Source organism: Coregonus lavaretus, assembly GCF_964263955.1.
Source record: "Coregonus lavaretus genome assembly, chromosome: 21".
In the NCBI taxonomy this organism is placed as follows: domain Eukaryota; kingdom Metazoa; phylum Chordata; class Actinopteri; order Salmoniformes; family Salmonidae; genus Coregonus; species Coregonus lavaretus.
The window spans coordinates 33,872,790-33,897,077 of record NC_140008.1 but is presented as its reverse complement, the minus strand read 5'-3'; the positions used below and the strand labels follow the sequence as shown (position 1 = coordinate 33,897,077).

The following is a 24,288-nucleotide window of genomic DNA, read 5'->3' as shown; positions in this document are numbered from 1 at the left end:
ACAGTAGGCATTCTGCAGAAAAAGCAGCATTTAGGCTAGTTTATTCACCAGCTGCATGACAACACAGACTGATACAGAAGGATCTCAGAGGGAGGGCCACAATAACCCACAGACAGACAGTGAATCACAGCACAGCATCGCCCAGGCCTGTTTGCCCCAGCAGTAAGATGGAGATGTAGATTGAGACAGGAGTCAGGCAAACCCAAAGACAACAGAGTCTAGAGGACTGAGGTAAACCCAAGAGTCACAACAGAACAGACACGTAGGGAAGTCAAGAGCTCCACCAGGCTGCATTTAAGATTGATTCTACTCTATCATCACAATTCCACAGAAAGAGAGAGAGAGAGAGAGAGAGAGAGAGAGAGAGAGAGAGAGAGAGAGAGAGAGAGAGAGAGAGAGAGAGAGAGAGAGAGAGAGAGAGAGAGAGAGAGAGAGAGAGAGAGAGAGAGAGAGAGAGAGAGAGAGAGAGAGAGAGAGAGAGAGAGAGAGAGAGAGAGAGAGAGAGCGGAGAGAGAGAGAGAGGCGGAGAGAGAGAGAGAGCACAAGAGGGAAAGGGAAAGAGAAGAGGGAAAGGGAAAGAGAGAAGAAGAGAGAGAGAAAGAGGAAGAGAGAGAAAGAAAGTAAGAGAGGATACTGTAGATAGAGATAGATCAGGGGCCATGGCAGCAAGCAGAGGGAAGAGGAGGGGAGGGGGGGGGGGGTGGAGCCTGATTGGTGGAAGACACCCCACCCCTAAGGGTTCTGGGACATACCGCAGAGTCAGAGACCGGTGTGGCGTCAGGGAACGGCTTGAGACGGAGAGGTTTGGTGAGGAGGGAGCCCTGATGGAGAGAGGATATGAGATGGGACTAGACAGACACAAAAACACACACACACACACACACACGCACACACACAGAGAGAAGGAAAGGAAATGGACAAACACAGAACAAGACAGACAGAAACACAAACAGAGCAAAAGACACAGACAACTGTCACAATATTGAGATCTATTACACATGCAAAGACAACTACAAACAAATGTGTTGCTACACACTCACATTAATACGATTACAGTGATATGGAAGAGAGAGATGACAATAGGTGACAAATTAGTGGGTGTGTGTGAGCACCAAGCATGAGCAGGTCAGACAGGCCACAAATACAAAAGTCAACACTGAGGGGAACTGAGGGTGATTGGTCACAGCATCCAATTATAAACCACACACGCACACACACAAAGGCAAACATATCTGCCCCTGAATCTCTCACTCATCCACTCCAGTGCTTAACAAACATGTCTGCCACCCTGCTGTGCATCGAGATGAACTCTGCAACCGCGATGGCTCTTCACAAACTATTTACAGTGATTAAAGAGATAGTTGTTTGTTTACTCAGACTAACGTGCATCACTTTGAGCCATTTAGTAACACTGGTGTGGAGAGAACGGTGTGGATGACATTGATACATGGTCCTCTGTCTGCCGGTCTGTATCATATTAAATAACAGTAATCTCACAGAGACAGAGAGAGAGCGCGAGAGAGAGAGAGAGCGAGAGAGAGAGAGAGAGAGAGAGAGAGAAATAGAGCTTATCACAAAAAGCCTATCAACACAGGAGATCCAGTCAGTCTGTACTCTGTATGCTGCGCCGAGCTGAGCACAGCCAGTAGTCTAGTGCATAGAGTCGAGAACAGACCTACCGCTGCTAGCTCCATCTCCATATCTCCCTAGTCCACAGACACCACAGTCCATTAGCTCTGTTCAGAGTGGGTGGGCTGCTGCAGTAGCTAGCCACTCACCCCCACACACACTACACTCTGCCCATTAGTTTACATGGCAAAGCAATTACCAGCCTGAAATATACTGGTTATATCTGAGCACTGGAATATTTCTGAGATCAGAATACCATACACGGCAGGCAATCATTATGAAGAATTTACTAAAGAGGTGAAAATTATGTTCCACTGAGTCCACTGATTTCTTTCATATAATAAGACAATTTGACTTAAAAGGAAACGGAGGACAGACTGTTTCAAATCCCCTCTCTTGTTAATATAGTTGTAGGTCATTTCAACAACAAAAATGTTTCACTGAGTTTCCCACTGTAGTTTAGTACTACACCAATCCTTCATTGTTTCATAGCTTCCGGCTTTGAGCACCCACATTTACAAACAAACGTCAAAAACACTTGAGATGTCTTAATAGTTGTAGATGGCCAGCTGCTGAAGAGAGGCACCTGTTGGGGCTTTCCCTCACTACCAGCAGAGAGACATCTGGAGACACTCAGCAAACACACAGCATTCATTTACACACCTTTACACTGAATTACACCTAGTTTATGGCAAAACCTGGATACACTCCAGCTTTACATACAGAGGGAAAGAGAGAGCGAGAGAGGGTGGGAGAGAGAGAGAGAGAGGGTGGGAGAGAGAGAGAGAGAGAGAGAGAGAGAGAGAGGGTGGGAGAGCGTGAGAGAGAGGGTGGAGAGAGAGCGAGAGAGGGTGGGAGAGAGAGAGAGGAAGGGAGAGAGTGAACCTGAGAGTCAACTGTGAGTCCTAGGAGATAGATAAGGGGGGGGGGGGGAGGAACAGAGGGGGGAGGACTAAGAGAGGGAAGGGGGAGGGATAAAAAGAGGGAGAGAGAAAGAGGGGGGAAGACAGACTCCAATTAATTACACCATAGCCTGTAGGGGTGTAACCGTTCACAAAACCCACGGTTCGGTAAGTATTGCGGTTTTGGTTCGGTTCGGTTTCGGTACACCAGGAAAATGAAATGCCATTCACAATGTTCATTCAGCATTCACAATGTTCCTTGCATTGTCTGTTGTGACCAGATTGTTATGTTGGGCCTCTCAAGTTTCAACTCTGATGCTGCGTTTGTAACCATGTAGGAGGTGGAATTGACCAGTTGTGAAGTCGTAAATACCAGTTGGACACATTCATGTGATTTAAACTCATATGAGAAATGGCGATTGGCTAATGGCCAACAAGCTGTCAACCATAAATTAAAAGTACAGTTATCATGCTTGTATATAGATATTTTTATAAAATCATGTTTTGTTGTTGCATTTAACTGCCGAAAATGCTGTTATCGAGAAGTGGGTGCTCAGGATGATAGACGAGTTTCCCACTAGTAATTACCAGTTTGAGGGCTGTTCAAGTGGGTTTTTCCCAGTCGTATGTTGTAAATACCCACTTCTCACTTGGTTACGAGTGCACCACGACACTGCCTCCTTCAGTGCCAGATGCGTACTTGTGACTCTCATAAAGGGGGCATGTCTGTAGCACGGTACATCTCCCACTCCGGGTAATGTGATGGGCTGTCACTGTGAAATTCATTGAAAACGTTGGCTTTGGTTTGCTTATATAGAGCGTGTACTACTTGTTTGCTGAAATGGGTGCAAGAAGGAAGTTCGGAACGTGGCTCGAGCATCTTCACAACGTACTGAAACCCCCTATTCTCAACCACCGAGAATGGGTGCATATTCGCGGCTATAAACGAAAGACTGTAAAAAATATAATAAAGCCTATCTATCACTCTTAGAACTTATTTGGCCTGGTCAAAATCAGCTGCCAAGGGCTGCTTGAATGCAGAGAGGAGACAATGTTGTTTCTTTGCATTTCCGTCTTGCTCTGGTATACTGGTGTGATGTCGGCATAAATGTGTCAACATATTTGAGGTGTTTGAAGATGCATAGCCTATTCTCGTTGAGCGTGGCGACATACTGTTGTAATCTACTGGGAAGCCAAAATGTTGCCAAACTGAAGATTGAAACGATGATGGAGGATCCTCCAATTCTGGTTTATCGACCCCACCACTCGCCATCGTACAGAACTAGTTCATGGTTGCGCCAATTAAGATGACCGTTTTTAAAGAGGCAGGCCTACAACACAGCACAGGCATAGCCTATAGGCCTACTGATATGTGTGCCATTAGACTCCTAATAGCCAGGGGGTATAAAGTCAAGACAATGTTTCCAGAGATTTGTGGAATCAAGCTGTTTACGAGATCAAATGTCTCACTCCCTCCCTCTCGCTCTATTCATCCCTCTTTCCCCAGCCCCAGGTTTACCTAGAAGAGGCTATGGTCTGGTTAATTTGGCCCTGGCTCTGTGGTCTAACTCACAGCACCAGCGATAGAGACGCCATAATGTTACCTGAGAGTTGACGGTCTGCCCCATGGGGATGCGGGAGCACTCCAAAGCATACTGCTTCACACAGAAGTAACAACCCTGAGAGAGAGACAGAGCGAGAGAGAGAGAGAGAGAGAGAGAGAGAGAGAGAGAGACAGAGAAAGAGAGAGAGGCAGAGAAAGAGAGAGAGAGGAGAGAGAGAAAGAGAGAGAGGCAGAGAAAGAGAGAGAGGCAGAGAAAGAGAGAGAGAGAGAGAGAGAGAGAGAGAGAGAGAGAGAGAGAGAGAGAGAGAGAGAGAGAGAGAGAGAGAGAGAGAGAGAGAGAGAGAGAGAGAGAGAGAGAGAGAGAGAAAGACAAGGGGTGAGGGGAGAAGGAGGAGAGAGATTTTATTGTGCATATTTTACCGCATATTGTGTGGTGTGGTTACAACGACTAAAACTGTTCTAAACACATCTCCTACACTGAGAATGATGAGACACAAAATACTCATTAGGAAAAGACAGTTCACCTCACCTCACTTCTTCTATCTTTAAGGCCTTGAGTCAGACTGCACACAATGATCACACATTTAAACCAGAGGCCCATGTTAAGCTAATATGGAGTAGGAGGGGTGGAGGTGTAATATGGAGTGAGAGAGAAAGAGATAGAGGGAGAGAGAAAGAAAGAGGGAGAGAGAGACAGAGAGAGGTGGAGGTATAATATATAGAGAGGGGTGGAGGAGGTCTGTAGGCAACAGTCTCACCTGGAAGGCCAGCTCCATCAGTACGATGCCCCCTGGCAGCGCCCGCTGGAGGTGGTAAGCGGTGGTGCCCGACCCTGTGCTCTGCAGAGAAATACAACAGTATCTCAAGAGTTGATGATGGAGGGAATTGTGTGTGTGAGAGAGAGAGAGAGAGAGAGAGAGAGAGAGAGAGAGAGAGAGAGAGAGAGAGAGAGAGAGAGAGAGAGAGAGAGAGAGAGAGAGAGAGAGAGAGAGAGAGAGAGGCAGAGAAAGAGAGAGAGAGAGAGAGGCAGAGAAAGAGAGAGAGAAAGAGAGAGAGAAAGAGAGAGTAAGAGAGTAAGAGTCAATACCGGGCATGCTGACACCTTGCTGTCCCCAGTCCGCCTGGCCTTGCTGCTATTCCAGTTTCAACTGTTCTGCCTGCGGTTACGAAACCCCTACCTGTCCCAGACCTGCTGTTTTCAACTCTTAATGATCGGCTATGAAAAGCCAACTGAGAGACCTGAGCCCTAGGACCATACGTCGGGACTACCGGCCAAGGTTACTCCTTGCTGTCCCCAGTCCGCCTGGCCTTGCTGCTATTCCAGTTTCAACTGTTCTGCCTGCGGTTATGGAACCCCTACCTGTCCCAGACCTGCTGTTTTCAACTCTTAATGATCGGCTATGAAAAGCCAACTGAGATTTATTCCTGATTATTATTTGACCATGCTTGTCACTTATGAACATTTTTGAACATCTTGGCATGGTTCTGTTATAACCTCCACCCGGCACAGCCAGAAGAGGACTGGCCACCCCTCATAGCCTGGTTCCTCTCTAGGTTTCTTCCTAGGTTTTGGCCTTTCTAGGGAGTTTTTCCTAGCCACCGTGCTTCTACACCTGCATTACTAGCTGTTTGGGGTTTTAGGCTGGGTTTCTGTACAGCACTTCGAGATATTAGCTGATGTACGAAGGGCTATATAAAATAAAATTGATTGATTGAAATTGATATCCCTCTATACCTTTCAGTCAGAAAAAGTGTGTGTGTAAGTGTATGCGAATATCCTCATCTCTTGCATCAACACTACTCACCTTTGGGCTGTCCTCACTCCTGGCCTTGTTATAGGAGAAGGACTGCCTCTCTGACGAGAGTGAGCTGAGCATGGCTGCCCGGGCCCTGGCGGTGCTACAGGGAGGAGAGGAGAGACAGGCAGGGTTAGGGGTTAGGCAGAGCAGGAGAGACCACAGAGAGAGAGAGTGTGTGTGCATGCTCCTTTCAGCATGGGCCACAGACCCCCAAAGACTGGCAACACAACAGAGTGAATCAACCAGTCCTGGGCCAGAGGATGACAGAGACCGAGAGAGGCAGAAACAGCATCTGCCCAGTGTCTGTTACAGTTATATCACATCTGTGGCCAGAGGGATGTGGCTATTGAGGGCTAGGATGTGATCACAACACATCTGATGACTAATGGATGAATGAATACTGCTCACAGTTCTACTCACTGTCACAGAGAGGATCGTGGGAGGGAAACTCAGAGAAAAAGGACATTTATTGCATTTTCAATTGTGTTTTTATTGTGAGAGATCGGGTGAGTTAGTTTTCCAATGTAATCATTACACATGGTAAATACACTTGAAACTTGAGCTAGTATGGTGTAGAAAGATAGGTTACTTGAATAGTGTGTACAACTTTTGAGGACCACTGGACTCTCAGTGAGACAAGACGTACCTGCGTCCGGGGGACTGTGGCCGGACCTGGACCAGAATGAAGCCCATACTCTGGAGGTACTGGACATACTGCTGGAGGAAGGTGTTAGAGATGTCCTGCAGCCAGGGCTCCTCTCTCAGCCGGCTGGGCAGCATATCAGCTGAGTCTGTACTGTAGCTACGGTCCCTGCCAGACGCCGTGGAGTCACTGGAGCAATGACGCTTCTGAAGAGGGGGGGGAGATGGGGGGGGGGGGGGGGGGCGGAGGGGTGAACTGGGGTGTTTCATCAAACTGTGACCATCGTTGTTTAGAGTTGCAAAATACCAGGTTTTTCAGAGGTTCTGCTTGAAAGATTGTTGGATGATTGCTGCTTGTTCCCTCCTGATTCCAGAAAGGATACAACCAGGATTTCTGAAAAACGTATGGTTTCCAAAATTTTGCAACTAAGGGCATCTTTCTAAGTAAGAGAGAAGTGAAAAACCATATGAGGAGATTGTGTGTTGGAGTTAGGCCCCAAGGGAAAGAAGCCACGGTTGCTGTACCTTGACCTGTTGAGGTTGGACAATCTGCTCTTCTTGGATCTGCTTCCTGAACACGGGATCAAAGAGCAGAGGGGTGGCACAATAGTGCACTAGCCTGGACGACTGCTTCAGAGTGTCCAAGTCCACCACCTGTGGAAAGTAAGGAAACATCTCTTCATGGTCTTCGAGTCGAATGTGAATTCTTCTAGTATATACACTACCGGTCAAAAGTTTTAGAACACCTACTCATTCAAGGGTTTTTCTTTATTTTTACTATTTTCTACATTGTAGAATAATAGTGAAGACATCAAAACTATGAAATAACACATATGGAATTAGGTAGTAATCCAAAAAGTGTTAAACAAATCAAAATATGTTTTATATTTGAGATTATTCAAAGTAGCCACCCTTTGCCTTGATGACAGCTTTGCACACTCTTGGCATTCTCTCAACCAGCTTCACCTGGAATGCTTTTCCAACAGTCTTGAAGGAGTTCCCACATATGCTGAGCACTTGTTGGCTGCTTTTCCTGCACTCTGTGGTCCGACTCATTCCAAACCATCTCAATTTGGTTGAGGTCGGGGGATTGTGGAGGCCAGGTGATCTCTGATGCAGCACTCCATCACTCTCCTTCTCTGTAAAATACCTCTTACACAGCCTGGAGGTGTGTTGGGTCATTGTCCTGTTGAAAAACAAATGATAGTCCCACTATGCCCAAACCAGATGGGATAGCATATCGCTGCAGAATGCTGTCGTAGTCATGCTGATTAAGTGTGCCTTGAATTCTAAATAGATCAAAGACAGTGTCACCAGCAAAGCACCCCCACACCATAACACCTCCTCCTCCATGCTTTACGGTGGGAACTAAACACGCGGAGATCATCTGTTCATCCACACCACATCTCACAAAGACACGGCGGTTGGAACAAAAAATCTCCAATTTGGACTCCAGACCAAAGGACACATTTCCACCGGTCTAATGTCCATTGCTCGTGTTTCTTGGCCCAAGTAAGTCTCTTCTTCTTATTGGTATCCTTTAGTAGTGGTTTCTTTGCAGCAATTCGACCATGAAGGCCTGATTCACACACTCCTCTGAACAGTTGATGTTGAGATGTGTCTGTTACTTGAACTCTGTGAAGCATTTATTTGGGCTGCAATTTCTGAGGCTGGTAACTCTAATGAACTTATCCTCTGCAGCAGAGGTAACTCTGGGTCTTCCATTCCTGTGGCGGTCCTCATGAGAGCCAGTTTCATCATAGCGCTTGATGGTTTTTGCGACTGCACTTGAAGAAATTTTAAAAGTTCTTGAAATTTTCCGGATAGACTGACCTTCATGTCTTAAAGTAATGATGGACTGCCGTTTCTCTTTGCTTATTTGAGCTGTTCTTGCCATAATATGGACTTGGTCTTTTACCAAATTGGGCTTTTTTCTGTATACCTCCCCCATACCTTGTCACAACACAACTGATTGGCTGAAACGCACTAAGAAGGAAAGACATTCCACAAATTAACTATTAAGAATGTACACCTGTTAATTGAAATGCTTTCCAGGTGACTACCACATGAAGCTGGTTGAGAGAATGCCAAGAGTGTGCAAAGCTGTCATCAAGGCAAACGGTGGCTATTTGAAGAATCTCAAATATAACATACATTTTGATTTGCTTAACACTTCTTTGGTTACTACATGATTCCATATGTGTTATTTCATAGTTTTGATGTCTTTGCTATTACTCTACAATGTAGAAAATAGTAAAAATAAAGAAAAACCCTTGAATGAGTAGGTGTTCTAAAACTTTTGACCGGTAGTGTATACCAAAAGCCCAAGAATGTTAATACACAGACTGTAACACACACACACACGCACGCACACACACACACACACACACACACACACACACAACCAACACACACACAGCCACCTACCCACCATCACAACCATTGAGATCAATGACCGGTTTTTCTAATGACACAATCAAACCGTCTACTAAACATTATGCCGACAATGCAGCTAATGGGCGTAGTACAGAGGAATCTGACTGGTAAAATGTTACGGCTCATTTTATCCAGTCATTAATCTGTTGCTCTCTTATAAATCACTCTCATTGACACGTCTATCATCTATCTTTCCTGTGCAGCCTGGAGATGGAGATGGAGATAGGACTGTGTGTGTGTGTGTCTCTGTGTGTGTGTGTGTGTGTGTGTCTCTGTGTGTGTGTGTGTGTGTGTGTGTGTGTGTGTGTGTGTCTGTGTGTGTGTGTGATATATGAGGGAGGGGGAGACAGAACACAACACTGTATGTTGAGCTGATGTGATCTCCTCTCATATCTAATCCATCATGTCAGGGATGGAGTCAGGAATCCACAGGTGGGCCGGCAGGCGGATCTGAGGAGACCTAAGGGGCCAGCGAAGGGAGAGGGGTCCCCTTAGGCAAGCCTGCCGTCTGACTGGGCATTAATGGATGAGCCTGCTCTGGTGAGGGGTACCATACTGAGAGAAGGAGCAGGAGCACACACAGGGAACACAGATAATGTCATCATCAGGCACTAGCTCAATAGACTGAGTCTAATTGGGACTGACTAGTGTGTGAGAGTGACATGAGGCCTACTGGTGGTGTTTTTTTGTTACTGTTTCTACTGTAACCAGCAGTTATTTAGGCATGAAAGAAACTGTTGTTTTCGTCAGTCTTCCTTTTATGATGAAGGTAGGCAGGGAAACACCCCCACCACATTGCATTTTTGTGAAATTAGTGTAGTGTTTCAAAAACATGAACGAATGTCAAACACACTTGATTTTTCTATTGATATGCCGGTGTGTTCCAGAGATGTGCTGTCTGTGACGATTATGGAATTTTGGGTAACGATTAATGGTCATGCAAATGGACACGGCATTGTCATGCATCTTTGAAAATTCGCTGCAATATACCTAATGAATACAACACAGCTTTGGTGACACCCCTGTCTCAAAAACGAAACTTTTGGAAACTAAGCCTCTCCTCCAACCGTGCTGTTCTGCTCTTAAAACCTTACCCTATTCATGTCAAAAGTGTAAGTATATCTACTTGAATATAAAGCTAAATCCCCTTCACCTAAAATGAATGAACTAAGACGATTATGACAATATAGTTTTTTTGTAAATGGTTATTGTCCATAACTGTCATGATTATATGATTACTGTGCTAGCCCTAGCTGCCTGTCTATAGCTGCAGTGCCTCTGATGAAACCACTGGTGGGCTTGTGCTCGTGAGTCCCAGGTTACCTACACAAATATGAACTCTACAGTCCCACAATGCCTGCTAGAATATCAACTTAACAAGAGTTACTGTCTCTCATTAAGAGCTGTTCAAATGCTCCAGCTTGCAAACTTTGTAAATTAGTTGGAATATTTAAATGGAGACTACTTAAAAATAATATTGTATTTACTTCTCTGTGCCAAAGTCCCAGAATACTAAAAATGGCAATAGTTAAATATACATCAATTAGCTACAGCGCATAAAAGCCCCATCTTCCTGACAGCATAGCAGCCAAGTTCAGACAACCATTTGCGCCCACATGCAAATGTGTGTAAATGTATTTGAGATGGAGAGATACCATTTGCTGAGTTGCTGTGTGCATACTCTGCCAGCATGTGTGAACTCCATGATTTGCAAACGTATGTGGACACCTGCTCGTCGAACATCTCATTACAAAATCATGGGCATTAATATAGAGTTGGTACCCCTTTTGCTGCTATAACAGCTTATATTATTCCGGGAAGGCTTTCCACTAGATGTTGGAACATTGCTGGGGGGACTTGCTTCCATTCAGCCACAAGAGCATTGGTGAGGTTGGGCACTGATGTTGGACAATTAGGCCTGGCTCGCAGTCGGCGTTCCAATTCATCCCAAAGGTGTTCCATGAGGTTGAGGTCAGGGCTCTGTGCAGGCCAGTCAAGTTCTTCCACACCGGTCTCGACAAACCATTTCTATCTGGACTTTACTTTGTGCACGGGGACATTGTCATGCTGAAACAGGAAAGGGCCTTCCCCAAACTGTTGCCACAAAGTTGGAAGCACAGAATCGTCTAGAATGTCATTGTATGCTGTAGCGTTAAGATTCCCTTCACTGGAACGAAGGGGCCTAGCCTGAACCATGAAAAACAGCCCTAGACCATTATATGACTAAGTCGCTTTGGATAAAAGCGTCTGCTAAATGGCATATTATTTATTTATTTATTTATTCCTCCTCCACCAAACTTTACAGTTGGCACTATGCATTCGGGCAGGAAGCGTTCTCTTGGCATCCGCCAAACCCAGATTCGTCTGTCGGACTGCCAGATGGTGAAGCGTGATTCATCACTCCAGAGAACACGTTTCCACTGCTCCAGAGTCCAATGGCGGCAAGCTTTACATCACTCCAGCCGACCCTCAGCCATGGAAACCCATTTCATGTTGCTCCCGACGAACAGTTATTGTGCTGACGTTGCTTCCAGAGGCAGTTTGGAACTCGGTAGTGAGTGTTGCAACCGATGACAGACAATTTTTACACCCTACGCGCTTCAGCACTCGGTGGTCCCGTTCTGTGAGCTTGTGTGGCCTACCACTTCGCGGCTGAGCTGTTGTTGCTCCTAGACGTTTCCACTTTACAAAAACAGCACTTACAGTTGACCGGGACAGCTCTAGCAGGGCAGAAATTTGACGAACTGACTTGTTGGAAAGGTGGCATCCTATGACGGTGCCACGTTGAAAGTCACCTAGTTCTTCAGTAAGGCCATTCTAATGCCAATATTTGCCTATGGAGATTGCATGGCAGTGTGCTCGATTTTATACACCTGTCAGCAACAGGTGTGGCTGAAGTAGCAGAATCCACTAATTTGAAGGGGTGTCCACATACTTTTGTATATATAGTGTAGATAGCTCCGATTGTCAGACAGAGGGCAGCGGATATTTCTCCTCACTAGAGTCGTTTACCGTGTTGTGTGTGTTTGCACGTGCGCACGTGTGTGTGTGTGTGTTTGTGTGTGTGTCCATAGGCGTTTCATGGGGATGGAAATGGCTAAAATGGAGGGTGCCGCGTGGCTCATTTCGTAAAGCATGGCGCTTGCAACGCCAGGGTTGTGTGTTCGATTCCCACAAGGGACCAGTACGAAAAAGTATGAAAATGTATGCCCTCACTACTATAAGTAACTCTGGATAAGAGCGTCTGCTAAATTACTCAAATGTAAATGTGATGTAAATGTAAAACGGTTGTGGTAGATAGGTACTTACTGAGATGGGCATGTTGGACTGCGCTGACCTCTGCTGCCAAGTCACAAACAGGTTCTCAATCTTCATCTGCTTCTCCATCTCTGTCAACATGGAGATAAATCCACACAAACACTCTTCAGTCACACAGCACAGCGGTGGGGATACGTAACCATGTGTCCTAAATGGTAGCCTATTCCCTATAGTGCACTAACCATAGGGCTCTGGTCAAATGTAGTGCACTATAAAGGGGAATAAGGTGTCATTACTATAGGCAATAGGGCAGCCTTACTGTTCCCAGGGCCATGTGGTAGCCATCCCTCAGAGCTATCAGCCAGGCCTTGAGCCTTCTGCCTGTCTCTGTTAGGGCCAAGGACTAACTATCGCCATCTCCTCAACCAGCATAGCTGGCTACTTCATCTTTGTTGCTGCTGGATGGACTGGTGTGGCTCACATTGTATCAAACAAACATTACTAGAGCATCCTGTACTCTAACCCCCCCCCCCCCCCTCAACCTTTTACAACACATTAACATTGGGTGTGTTATAAAAGCATTGCTTTAAAGATCCACTTCATTCTCAACCTGAGTAATATTGCATTAATTAAACTGTAGGAAAGTAGATAGTACAGTATGTACTAGTTATATATTGAAGGTGGGTGAGGAGTGTTTATACACATCATTGGGTCCATATCTGACCTCTCCTCTCTGCAGCCTTGACCTCTAGTAGCTGGGCCCCGTGCCGAGCCACCACATCGGCCCCGTCCTGAGCGCTGGCCAGGGGGCGGCCCGTCCCGATGTCCCTGAGGGCCTCGTCAAAGGGCACCAGCTCTGAGGGGAAGTGGAGGGGTGCCAGGGAGCGGATGGAGCTAGCCAGCCTGCCCTGGTCCTTGCTGGGTACGGGCGGCACTGGGCTCCTCAGCAGGGCATCAGCCTCCATGGTAGGGTTCAGGAACGGGTTGGGCTCCTGAAGAGAAGAGAAGAAGATGAGTGAGGGAGAGATTGAGAGACAAAGAGAGGGAGAGAGAGGAAGCAGGAGATGATGAGAGGGGGAGCAAGAGAGAAAGTAGAAGATAGGCGGGAGAATGAGAGAGATGGAGAGAGATAGATGGACAGAGATGGAGAAAGATGGAGCGAGATGGAGAGAGAGAATGAGAGGAAGAGAGAGAAAGAGAGAGAAAGTAGAAGATGAAGAGGGAGCGAGAGAGATGAAGAGGGAGCGAGAAGCAGAGAGAAATAGTGCAAAAAAAGAGGAGAATAGAGGGGGAGCGAGAGATGGAGAGAGAGAAAGAAGATGAGAGGCAGAATGAGAGCGATGGAGTGAGTGCAAGGGGGGCGTAGAAGCTGTGAGTTTTTCTCCAAGTTATTGAACAAGTAACTTTCTGGTATATGAACATGCCATGACAATGATTTTTTTATTAAATACACATGAACACTGTGCCTGAAACAAGCCTAAACCATGGGTTGGAATCTGAATTCCAACTCCATATTCCACTGTGTAATAAATGAACTATCAGGACACAATAGTTCTGAAAGAGCTGAAAAATCTGGACCCCCACAAATCAGCTGGGCTAGACAATCTGGACCCTTTCTTTCTAAAATTAGCCGCCAAAATTGTCGCAACCCCTATTTCTAGCCTGTTCAACCTCTCTTTCGTAACGTCTGAGATCCCCAGAGATTGGAAAGCTGCCGCGTTCATCCCCCTCTTCAAAGGGGGTGACACTCTAGATCCAAACTGTTAGAGACCTATATCCATCCTGCCCTGCCTTTCGAAAGTATTTGAAAGCAAAGTTAACAAACAGATCACCGACCATTTCGAATTCCACCGTACCTTCTCCGCTATGCAATTCGGTTTCCGAGCTGATCATGGGTGCACCTCAGCCACGCTCAAGGTCCTAAACGATATTATAACCGCGATCGATAAAAGGCAGTACTGCGCAGCCGTCTTCATCGACCTGGCCAAGGCTTTCGACTCTGTCAACCACCGCATTCTTATTGGCAGACTAAATAGCCTTGGTTTCTCTAATGACTGCTTCGCCTGGTTCACCAACTACTTCTCAGATAGAGTTCAATGTGTCAAATCGGAGGGCCTGTTGTCTGGACCTCTGGCAGTCTCTATGGGGGTGCCGCAGGGTTCAATTCTTGGGCCGACTCTATTCTCTGTGTATATCAATGATGGTGCTCTTGCTGCTGGTGAAGCTCGGATCCACCTCTATGCGGACGACACCACTTTGTATACATCTGGCCCTTCATTGGACACTGTTAACAAACCTCCAAACAAGCTTCAACGCCATACAATACTCCTTCCGTAGCCTCCAACTGCTCTTAAACACTAGTAAAACTAAATGCATGCTCTTCAACCGAACGCTGCTTGCACCCGCCCACCCGACTAGAATCACTACTCTCGACGGGTCTGACCTAGAGTATGTGGACAACTACAAATACCTAGGTGTCTGGTTAGACTGTAAACTCTCCTTCCAGACTCACATTAAGCATTTCCAATCAAAAGTTAGATCTAGAATCGGCTTCCTATTTCGCAACAAAGCCTCCTTCACTCATGCTGCCAAACATGCCCTCGTCAAACTGACTATCCTACCGGTCCTTGACTTCGGCGATGTCATTTACAAAATAGCCTCCAACACTCTACTCAGCAAATTGGATGTAGTCTATCACAGTGCCATCCGTTTTGTCACCAAAGCCCCATATACTACCCACCATTGTGACCTGTACGCTCTTGTTGGCTGGCCCTCACTACATATTCGTCGCCAAACCCACTGGCTCCAGGTCATCTATAAATCACTGCTAGGCAAATCCCAGTCTTATCGTAGCTCATTGGTCACCATAGCAACACCCACCCGTAGTATGCGCTCCAGCAGGTATATCTCACTGGTCATCCCCAAAGCCAACACCTCTTTTGGCCGCCATTCCTTCCAGTTCTCTGCTGCCAATGACTGGAACGAACTGCAAAAATCTCTGAAGCTGGAGACTCTCATCTCCCTCACTAACTTTAAGCGTCAGTTGTCAGAGCAGCTTACCGATCACTGCACCTGTACACAGCCCATCTGTAATTAGCCCACCCAACTACCTCATCCCCATATTGTTATTTATTTTGCTCATTTGCACCCCAGTATCTCTATTTGCACATCATCTTTTCCACATCTATCATTCCAGTGTTAATACGAAATTGTAACTATTTGGCACTATGGCCTATTTATTGCCTTACCTCCATAACGTACTACATTCGCACACACTGTATATATATTTTCTGTTGTATTTTTGACTTTATGTTTTGTTTTACCCCATATGTAACTTTGTGTTGTTGTTTTTATCGCACTGCTTTGCTTTATCTTGGCCAGGTCGCAGTTGTAAATGAGAACTTGTTCTCAACTGGCTTACCTGGTTAAATAAAGGTGAAATAAAAAAAATAACACAAGTTGTACACACTCATATTAGATCAACCTAACGGTAGAAACCTATCCCTTTATAAAGTACAGTATCTGTTACAGACCAACTCTGGTAGGGCTGAAACCATGATCTACTTGAAAGGCCTAACAAAACTAGGATAGAGCCTAGTTGGTGAAGCTTTAGAGATGGCACAGAGACTCATGGACAGCATGTCCCGACTGACACTGCACAGCTAATATGTCCGCATCCCCCCCTCCCCACTCTCTCCTCCACTCTCCCCTCTGCTCAGGGGAACTTTTGAGCAACTTAGCTCAACGGAGCAGCTTAATGGCTGCTGGGCAGGACCAAGGCAACGGATGAGGAAGGGGAGGGCCCAGATGCCCCAGTGTGGCAGAACCCTTTGGCCAGTGTCTGTCTCGTGCCCGGGGGGCGAGGGGGGGATGAACTGGACACTGGTGCCCACTGTGCTCCTCATCAGGACAGTGACAGATGACGGTCTGCGCGGGCAAATTTTCTGTCGCTCTGACTCTGCCTTCTGTCAGCATTCGTTAGTGGAGATGCGATTAAGAGTGAGGGCATATAGAAAGAAATAGAAGAAAGTTTGGGAGATTTCCTTTCTTTTGATTTGACTTTTTTGCACTGTAATTGGTTGTCGTGCAGTTGGAAGGATGTTTCTACCATATGATCCCCAAAACACTGTTGTAAAACAAAATAAAATGCTATAAGTGTATCGTCTTATGTTCCCAGTAAAAAGAAAAGCGGCAGAGCAAAACAGTTTCTATGACAGATAAAATACAGAATATTATTTTTGCCCTAAAAGCCCTAAAAATACCTCTCGCCTTTCTTTCGTCTCGTATACGGGCATTCATGCAGACTGCTCAGAAATGATAGGCATTCTTTGTTTTTGACCCCCGGAGCTACGGAACTAAAAACACAGGGCTGTGAAGTCAGAGAGCTGAGTGATTCTATTAGCGATGTCCCAAATGGCACCACATCCCCTACAGAGCACTATGTGCCCTGGCCAAAAGCAGTGCACTACATAGGGAATAGGGTGCCATTTGGGACACAAGACATTCTCTCCGCTCCTTTCCTCACGCATATCAAAAGGAGTCAGAGATACAAGGATGGTGACGGGGATGTTGACTGAAAAGGTGAAAAAGAGGAACAGAAGGAATGAGGAATGGAGGCCTTGGTGCTGACATGTCATACCCAGGTAGGGAGGAAGAGGGATGATCAAAGAGAGGGAAAAAACTAGGTCATATTGATGTTCTGTATTAAAGACCAAGGAGAATCTACTAAGTACAATAAACAGACTAAGTGTGTGTCCCAAATGGCACCCTATTCCATATTTAGTGCACTACTTTTGACCAGGGCCCATAGAGCTCTGATCAAAAGAAGTGCAATATGAATATTAAAACTACCGCTGTTTAAAACTCAGATAGGAATAGAGATGTAGGAGGGGATTTAGTGACAAGACACCCTCCCAGCTTTTGCTAAGAAGAGAAGCAAGAAAGTAGAGGAGAGCGTGAGAGGGGGACATAAAAGAAAGGCAATGAGCAGGTATCCTACCCACTAGAGTGAAAGAGGGCAGTGCGTGTATGTGTGTGTACGGTACGAGCAGGTACCTGCTAGTGTGAAAGGAATCTCAGTCCCACACTCAGGAGTTGACAGCTGTGTGTAACCTGCCTCGGGGGTGGCCTGTCCTGTACCACCAGACACTGCAGTTACACTACCCAACTGACTGATTCCACCTGACTGAACCCCCCATTTAAACCACCAGGACATTGTTCCCAATCCTAACATCGTACCATCTGTATAGTGTGTGTGGGTAAATGTTTAATACTTACAGGCCACAGTGTATGAAAGGGTGTAAGACTGTGATGAATTAAAGCAGATGGCTGTGCCGTGCGTGAGATTGAGCGTTTACCTGATCAGGTCTTCGTGGGCAGGTGTGTCTGATTTAGATACAGTAGCTCAGTGAAAGCGTTGGTGTGTGTTTGAGTGTTAGGCTGTGGTTACAGTAAGAATGATGGATCTGTGTGAGATTGACAGTGTTGTAAGGCGATGTCAGCACCACTTCCCCAGTTCAAATTCATGGTACAGTAAATGTACTTGGCGAGTAAAGGTGATTCTGATTCTGAGAAACGTTTACCTGTTTGAGGTCTTCGTGGGCCGGTGTGTCAGAGAAGCAGTAGTGGTGGAAGAGGCCCATCTTCTGATTGAGGAGACAGTGGATAACGTGGGACCTGGCGTTCTGCCACTGGACCAGCCTGACCAGTCCCCGGTTCAGAGACACACCAAGGTCCACTGACCAGTTATAGGTGTACAGGGTCACCTGAAGAGGGAGGGAGAGGGGGAGAGAGGGCGGGAGAGACTTAGATCAACATTGAGATTGAGATCAACCCACGTCACATAGCCTATGGGTAGAAATAAATGGGCCAAATTGTGCATACATACCCACACCCACCAACAACTCACTCCCATACCTACTCACCTTCTTATCCAGGATGTGTATGAGGAGGAACCTCTGTCTTGGGGCCACACCCCTCGAGGCCTGCCCTGGGCTGAACCAATCAGACTGCTCCAAGGCCTCGAAGCGCTGGAAGCCCTTATGAGCTGGACCAATAGGGAGAGAGAAGACAGTGAGAGTGGGACACAGGGGAAGGATGCAGACCAGGTTTGGGGTCAATACCATTTATTTCAGTCAATACTGAAAGTAAACTGAAATTCCAATTCCATTTTGTCTTTATTGACAAGCAATGAGGCACATTGGAATTGGACTTTTAGTTTAGTTCCTGGATTGACTGAATTGTAATGGAATCGACCCCAACCTGACACAGCAGACAGAGGACAGACAGGAGAGAACCTGAGCTGAACCAGACTCTGGCACAGTCTCTAAGATAAGGACGGTACAGTAGAATAGACTCAGGTTGACAATCAATTTAACAAGGGGACCTTAATGTCACAGACTGAGAATCTTTCATCTCTTATTTACCATCAAGTATATGATTAAACAGACAGTCAGTCACCTTATGGTGGGAAAGTGATTTCTGAATATGATGCTATTAAGATTAAATAATAAACGGTTCTCATTATGTCCTATCAGACAGAGAATGTCTCAGCAGGGTTTTCTAAGCCCCCAGGGCCGGTTGCATACAATTATTCACAGATCCATCCTTTGAGAGGCGTGCAAGGGGCTACTCTGCTACTCTGCTGCGGAGAAGAAGAAGAAAGAAACCTTTCCTTTCTAGGAAATGGACTATTATTTTGCCAGACAGCCAGAGAGTTTAGCTTGAGAGTAAAAATTGTGAGATTTGATTGGACATTTGGAATTGAAATATCAAGTTTGAGGGAGACGGCACAGAGGAAACTGTGTGAACTCTTCATATTCCACAGGTATAAGGTCATCCGTATTAAGCTACATAAGCAACATGAGTATATGATGCACAGCTCACGCCATGCATTCAGTGAAGCATTCAGTACAAAGCTTTACATTCCAAAAAATACCTATCTATGCAGCAGAGATTCTGTTTTTTTTGGACACATTCTTTTAGGCTTAATAGGTAAATAGAACAGCTAATAATGGCTTAGAAAATTGTATGAATTAAAAAATATATAAATGAAACCAGAATAGCCCAGAGCCAGCGTTGCTTGGTTGGGGCTGGCTGGAGGTAAACTTACATGTGAACCTACTATGAGGAGGGGGCAAAGTCAGACTTACGTGTGAACCTACTAATCTCAGGGGTGTTTTCATCATCTGAACTGTCTTCTGTGGGCAAACGGAGATGAGCACAAACAAAACAGCATGATATTGGCAGGGTGCAGGCACTGACAACAGACAGGTTTACAGTAGCTACACAGAGACACTCAGCTAACACTAGACAGACAGACACAGAGATGCTTGCAAAAGAAAGAAGAAATAACAGTAACAGTTTTTAAAAATGTTGCTTTGATTGTCAGAGAGGGACAGAGGAGAGAGAACAGAACCCAAGCGCAGTAGCAGACAGAGCACGTCATGTCACAGTAAGCTTAGAAATAATACCTTTATGTATATCATGCACTTAGTCTTCTACACTCATCTACAGTTGATAATTAGTAATAGTTAATAGTAACATGCCATTGAAATGCAGTGTTGTTTTTGAAGTGAGAGAATCTATCTAACAGATTTGATGCAATGAGTAATTTGGAAGTCAGTTAGCTGCAAATGTTCCAGGTTGGGTTAGGATAGAGTATTTGGGTTTGTGCCCAGTTCTGCTATGGTCTGCCTGCTAGCTGGGTGGCTGAGCATCATAATAATATCTCTCACTATAAGCTAATGTAGTACAGTGGCTTGCGAAAGTATTCAGCCCCCTTGGCATTTTTCCTATTTTGTTGCCTTACAACCTGGAATTAAAATGGATTTTTGGGGGGTTTATGTCATTTGATTTACACAACATGCCTACCACTTTGAAGATGCAAAATATTTTTTTATTGTGAAACAAACAAGAAATAAGACAAAAAAACAGAAAACTTGAGCGTGCATAACTATTCAACCCCCAAAGTCAATACTTTGTAGAGCCACCTTTTGCAGCAATTACAGCTGCAAGTCTTTTGGGGTATGTCTCTATAAGCTTGGCACACCTAGCCACTGGGATTTTTGCCCATTCATCAAGGCAAAACTGCTCCAGCTCCTTCAAGTTGGATGGGTTCCGCTGGTGTACATCAATCTTTGAGTTATACCACATATTCGCAATTGGATTGATGTCTGGGCTTTGACTAGGCCATTCCAAGACATTTACATGTTTCCCCTTAAACCACTCAAGTGTTGCTTTAGCAGTATGCTTAGGGTAATTGTCCTGCTGGAAGGTGAACCTCTGTCCCAGTCTCAAATCACTGGAAGACTGAAACAGGTTTCCCTCAAGAAGTTCCATGTATTTAGCGCCATCCATCATTCCTTCAATTCTGACCAGTTTTCCAGTCCCTGCCGATGGAAAACATCCCCACAGCATGATGCTGCCACCACCATGCTTCACCGTGGGGATGGTGTTCTCGGGGTGATGAGAGGTGTTGGGTTTGCTCCAGACATAGCGTTGTCCTTGATGGCCAAAAAGCTCAATTTTAGTCTCATCTGACCAGAGTACCTTCTTCAATATGTTTGGGGAGTCTCCCACATGGCTTTAAGCAATGGCTTTTTTCTGGCCACTCTTCCGTAAAGCCCAGCTCTGTGGAGTGTACGGCTTAAAGTGGTCCTATGGACAGATACTCCAATCTCCACTGTGGAGCTTTGCAGCTCCTTCAGAGTTATCTTTGGTGTCTTTGTTGCCTCTCTGATTAATGCCCTCCTTGCCTGGTCCGTGAGTTGGCAGATTTGTTGTGGTGCCATATTCTTTCAATTTTTTAATAATGGATTTAATGGTGCTCCATGGGACGTTCAAAGTTTCAGATATTTTTTTATAACCCAACCCTGATCTGTACTTCTTCACAACTTTGTCCCTGACCAGTTTGGAGAGCTCCTTGGTCTTCATGGTGCCGCATGCTTGGTGGTGCCCCTTGCATAGTGGTGTTGCAGACTCTGGGGCCTTTCAGAACAGCTGTATATATACTGAGATCATGTGACAGATCATGTGACTCTTAGACTGCACACAGATGGACTTTATTTAACTAATTATGTGACTTCTGAAGGTAATTGGTTGCACCAGATCTTATTTAGGGGCTTCATAGCAAAGGGTGTGAATACATATGCACGCACCACTTTTCTGTTATTTATTTTGTATAATTTTTTGAAACAAGTTATTTTTTTCATTTCACTTCACCAGTTTGGACTATTTTGTGTATGTCCATTACATGAAATCCAAATAAAAATCCATTTAAATTACAGGTTGTAATGCAACAAAATAGGAAAAATGCCAAGGGGGATGAACTTTTGCAAGGCACTGTATTTCTCACTTTTTCATTTGTCAATTTGGTGCTTCCATAAAGTCAGTTAGTAAAGCATGGTTGACCACAGAATCCCAAAGTTACAGAGGGGAAAAAGGTACCTCATAATTTTTTTATTTCCCAAAACTAAATAAGGAAATGAGGCATAATTTGAAGTATAAAATGAGCATCAAATGCTAGTAAAGGGCAATGATTATGTTTAACTCCATGAATCTAATAAGCCAATAAAATCAAGGGTCAAGTGAACAGCACCCTTAGCGGAATTGCTAACAGCCGGATGCATCCGGTTTCCAGGGATAAAGCTAAGTCAACCTAGCTTCCTCTTCCGCTGAAAACCGGATGTGGGACCTCTGCTCAGGCGTCTTTTTACACCTGTCACATTAGGTTAAGCAAACAGTGAACAGTGACTACTTTCAAAGCACAGGGATAATAGAACTCTGGCTTATGCAGGTACCTTGCTCTGTGCTGCAATGCCATTGGTGGAAGTTCCGTCCAATGAGGATGAAGGTTCTAGAGGTGGTAGGTGGTTGGCTGAGGTGGTGGATCAAAGTCAGGGGAACAAATATGTCTCTTTGGAGACAACTAGGGGACCAAACAAAAACACAAAACCATGATAAAGTAACTTTATACCAAAACAATATCCTTATAACACTAGCTTGAAAGATGAAGCACAAAATGTGTTTATGATTTTAGAAAAATGTATATAGATGCTTTCCTGATATACACTCTTTCCAAACTAGCTGGAAGATATTAAAATAATGTACACATATCTGTATGCTTGATTAATTCCAGTGACTGTGTCTTTCCAATGATTGACTTGATTATTTCAAATGACCTACCTTGTCCTCTCAAACACCTTGACTGCCGTGTCACAGGCCAGGGAGCTGACCAGATTGACAATCTCTGTCAGGATGGGTGGAAGCAGGAACTGGGAGGCAATCTCAGCTGTGCACTGCTGAATCGACGGGCATCCTATTTACACCAGAGAAAGAATGAGAGAAAAGGAGAAGAACTAGAGAAAATGAGAGTTAACCTTAACATTGAAAGCCACTCGCAGAAAATAGATAGGAGACAATGGTATCGTCCCAAATAGCACCCTATTCTCTGTATAGTGCACTACTTTTGACTAGAGCCCATCAAGGGTTTTATAGCGGTAATAGAGTGCAATTTGGGATGCAGCCAATATTTTCTATTACCCCCTCTCCTCTCTCCTCTCCACTCCAGCAGAAATAAGGAGATGGGTAAGTGGAGTGCAAAGGGGAGCGCAAAGGAGAGGGCAGATGACAGGGCAGAGGAGCTCAGCCATGAAAAGAAAAGAAAACACACTCACCAAGTTTAGCCATGAAGGTGATCCAGGGCTGACAGGTGACCTGGTATAAAGGGTGCAGGGTCCCAACGTCACCCTCCTCTAGCTGGGACACGTGTCTCCTGTTGGAACATACACACCCATTAAACAGTGCAATACTACTGACAGAAACTCCATATTTGTGACTGAATTCAGGAAGGTGAGCTTATGTCCCGAAGAAACAGTGCATTCGTAAAGTATTCAGACCCCTTGACTTTTTACACATTTTGTTACCTCACAGCCTTATTCTAAAACAGACAAAAAAATAGTTTTTCCTCATAAATCTACACACAATACCCCATAATGACAAGGCAAAAACCGTTTTTGTGTTGCTATGAGACTCGAAATTGAGCTCAGGTGCATCCTGTTTCCATTGATCATCCTTGAGATGTTTCTACAATTTGATTGGAGTCCACCTGTGGTAAATTCAATTGATTGGACATGATTTAGAAAGGCATACACCTGTCTATATAAGGTCCCACAGTTGACAGTGCACGTCAGAGCAAAAACCAAGCCATGAGGTCGAAATAATTGTCTGTAGAGCTCCGAGACAGATCTGTGTCGAGGCACAGATCTGGGGAAGGGTACCAAAAAAGTATCTTCCTAGAACTGGCCGCCCGGCCAAACTGAGCAATTGGAGGAGAAGGGCATTCGTCAGGGAGTTGACAAAGAACCCGATGGTCACTCTGACAGAGCTCCACAGTTTCTCTGTGGTGATGGGAGAACCTTCCAGAAGGACAACCATCTCTGCAGCACTCCACCAATCAGGCCTTTATGGTAGTGGCCAGACGGAAGCCACTCCGCAGTAAAAGGTATATGAACAGCCTGCTTGGAGTTTGCCAAAAGGCACCTAAAGGACTCTCAACAAGATTCTCTGGTCTGAAAAAAAACCAAGATTGAACTCTTTGGCCTGAATGCCAAGCGTCACATCTGGAGGAAACCTGGCAGCATCATGAGGTGGGGATGTTTTTCAGCGGCAGGGATTGGGAGACTAGTCAGGATCGAGGGAAAGATGAACGGAGCAAAGTACAGAGAGATCCTTGATGAAAACCTGCTTCAGAGCGCTCAGGACCTCAGACTGGGGCGAAGGTTCACCTTCCAACAGGACAACGACCCTAAGCACACAGCCCAGACAACGCAGGAGTGGCTTAGGGACAAGTCTCTGAATGTCCTTGCGTGGCCCAGCCAGAGCCCGGAATTGAACCCGATCGAACATCTCTGGAGAGACCAGAAAACAGCTGTGCAGCGATGCTCCCCATCCAACCTGACAGAGCTTGAGAAGATATGCAGAGAAGAATGGGAGAAACTCCCCAAATACAGGTGTGCCAAGCTTGTAGCGTCATATCCAAGAAGACTCAAGGCTGTAA

At 45.4% G+C, this 24,288-nt stretch overlaps 1 protein-coding gene across 1 annotated transcript in view; it reads right to left on the bottom strand.

Annotated features, from left to right (window-relative positions):
- The window catches only part of LOC311149011 (KICSTOR complex protein SZT2-like), a 130,346-nt gene that overhangs the window by 32,709 nt on the left and 73,349 nt on the right, over window positions 1-24,288 (bottom strand). Inside the window, exons 54-67 of the mRNA XM_084186082.1 lie at window positions 22,907-23,004; window positions 22,416-22,548; window positions 22,031-22,158; window positions 19,382-19,429; window positions 18,155-18,276; window positions 17,813-17,995; window positions 12,955-13,222; window positions 12,282-12,361; window positions 7,062-7,190; window positions 6,541-6,743; window positions 5,901-5,994; window positions 4,854-4,934; window positions 4,136-4,210; window positions 753-821 (exon numbers count right to left, since the gene is read on the bottom strand). Coding sequence (XP_084042208.1) covers window positions 753-821; window positions 4,136-4,210; window positions 4,854-4,934; window positions 5,901-5,994; window positions 6,541-6,743; window positions 7,062-7,190; window positions 12,282-12,361; window positions 12,955-13,222; window positions 17,813-17,995; window positions 18,155-18,276; window positions 19,382-19,429; window positions 22,031-22,158; window positions 22,416-22,548; window positions 22,907-23,004 — 1,711 coding nt within the window. The remainder of the gene's footprint in view (window positions 1-752; window positions 822-4,135; window positions 4,211-4,853; window positions 4,935-5,900; window positions 5,995-6,540; window positions 6,744-7,061; window positions 7,191-12,281; window positions 12,362-12,954; window positions 13,223-17,812; window positions 17,996-18,154; window positions 18,277-19,381; window positions 19,430-22,030; window positions 22,159-22,415; window positions 22,549-22,906; window positions 23,005-24,288) is intronic.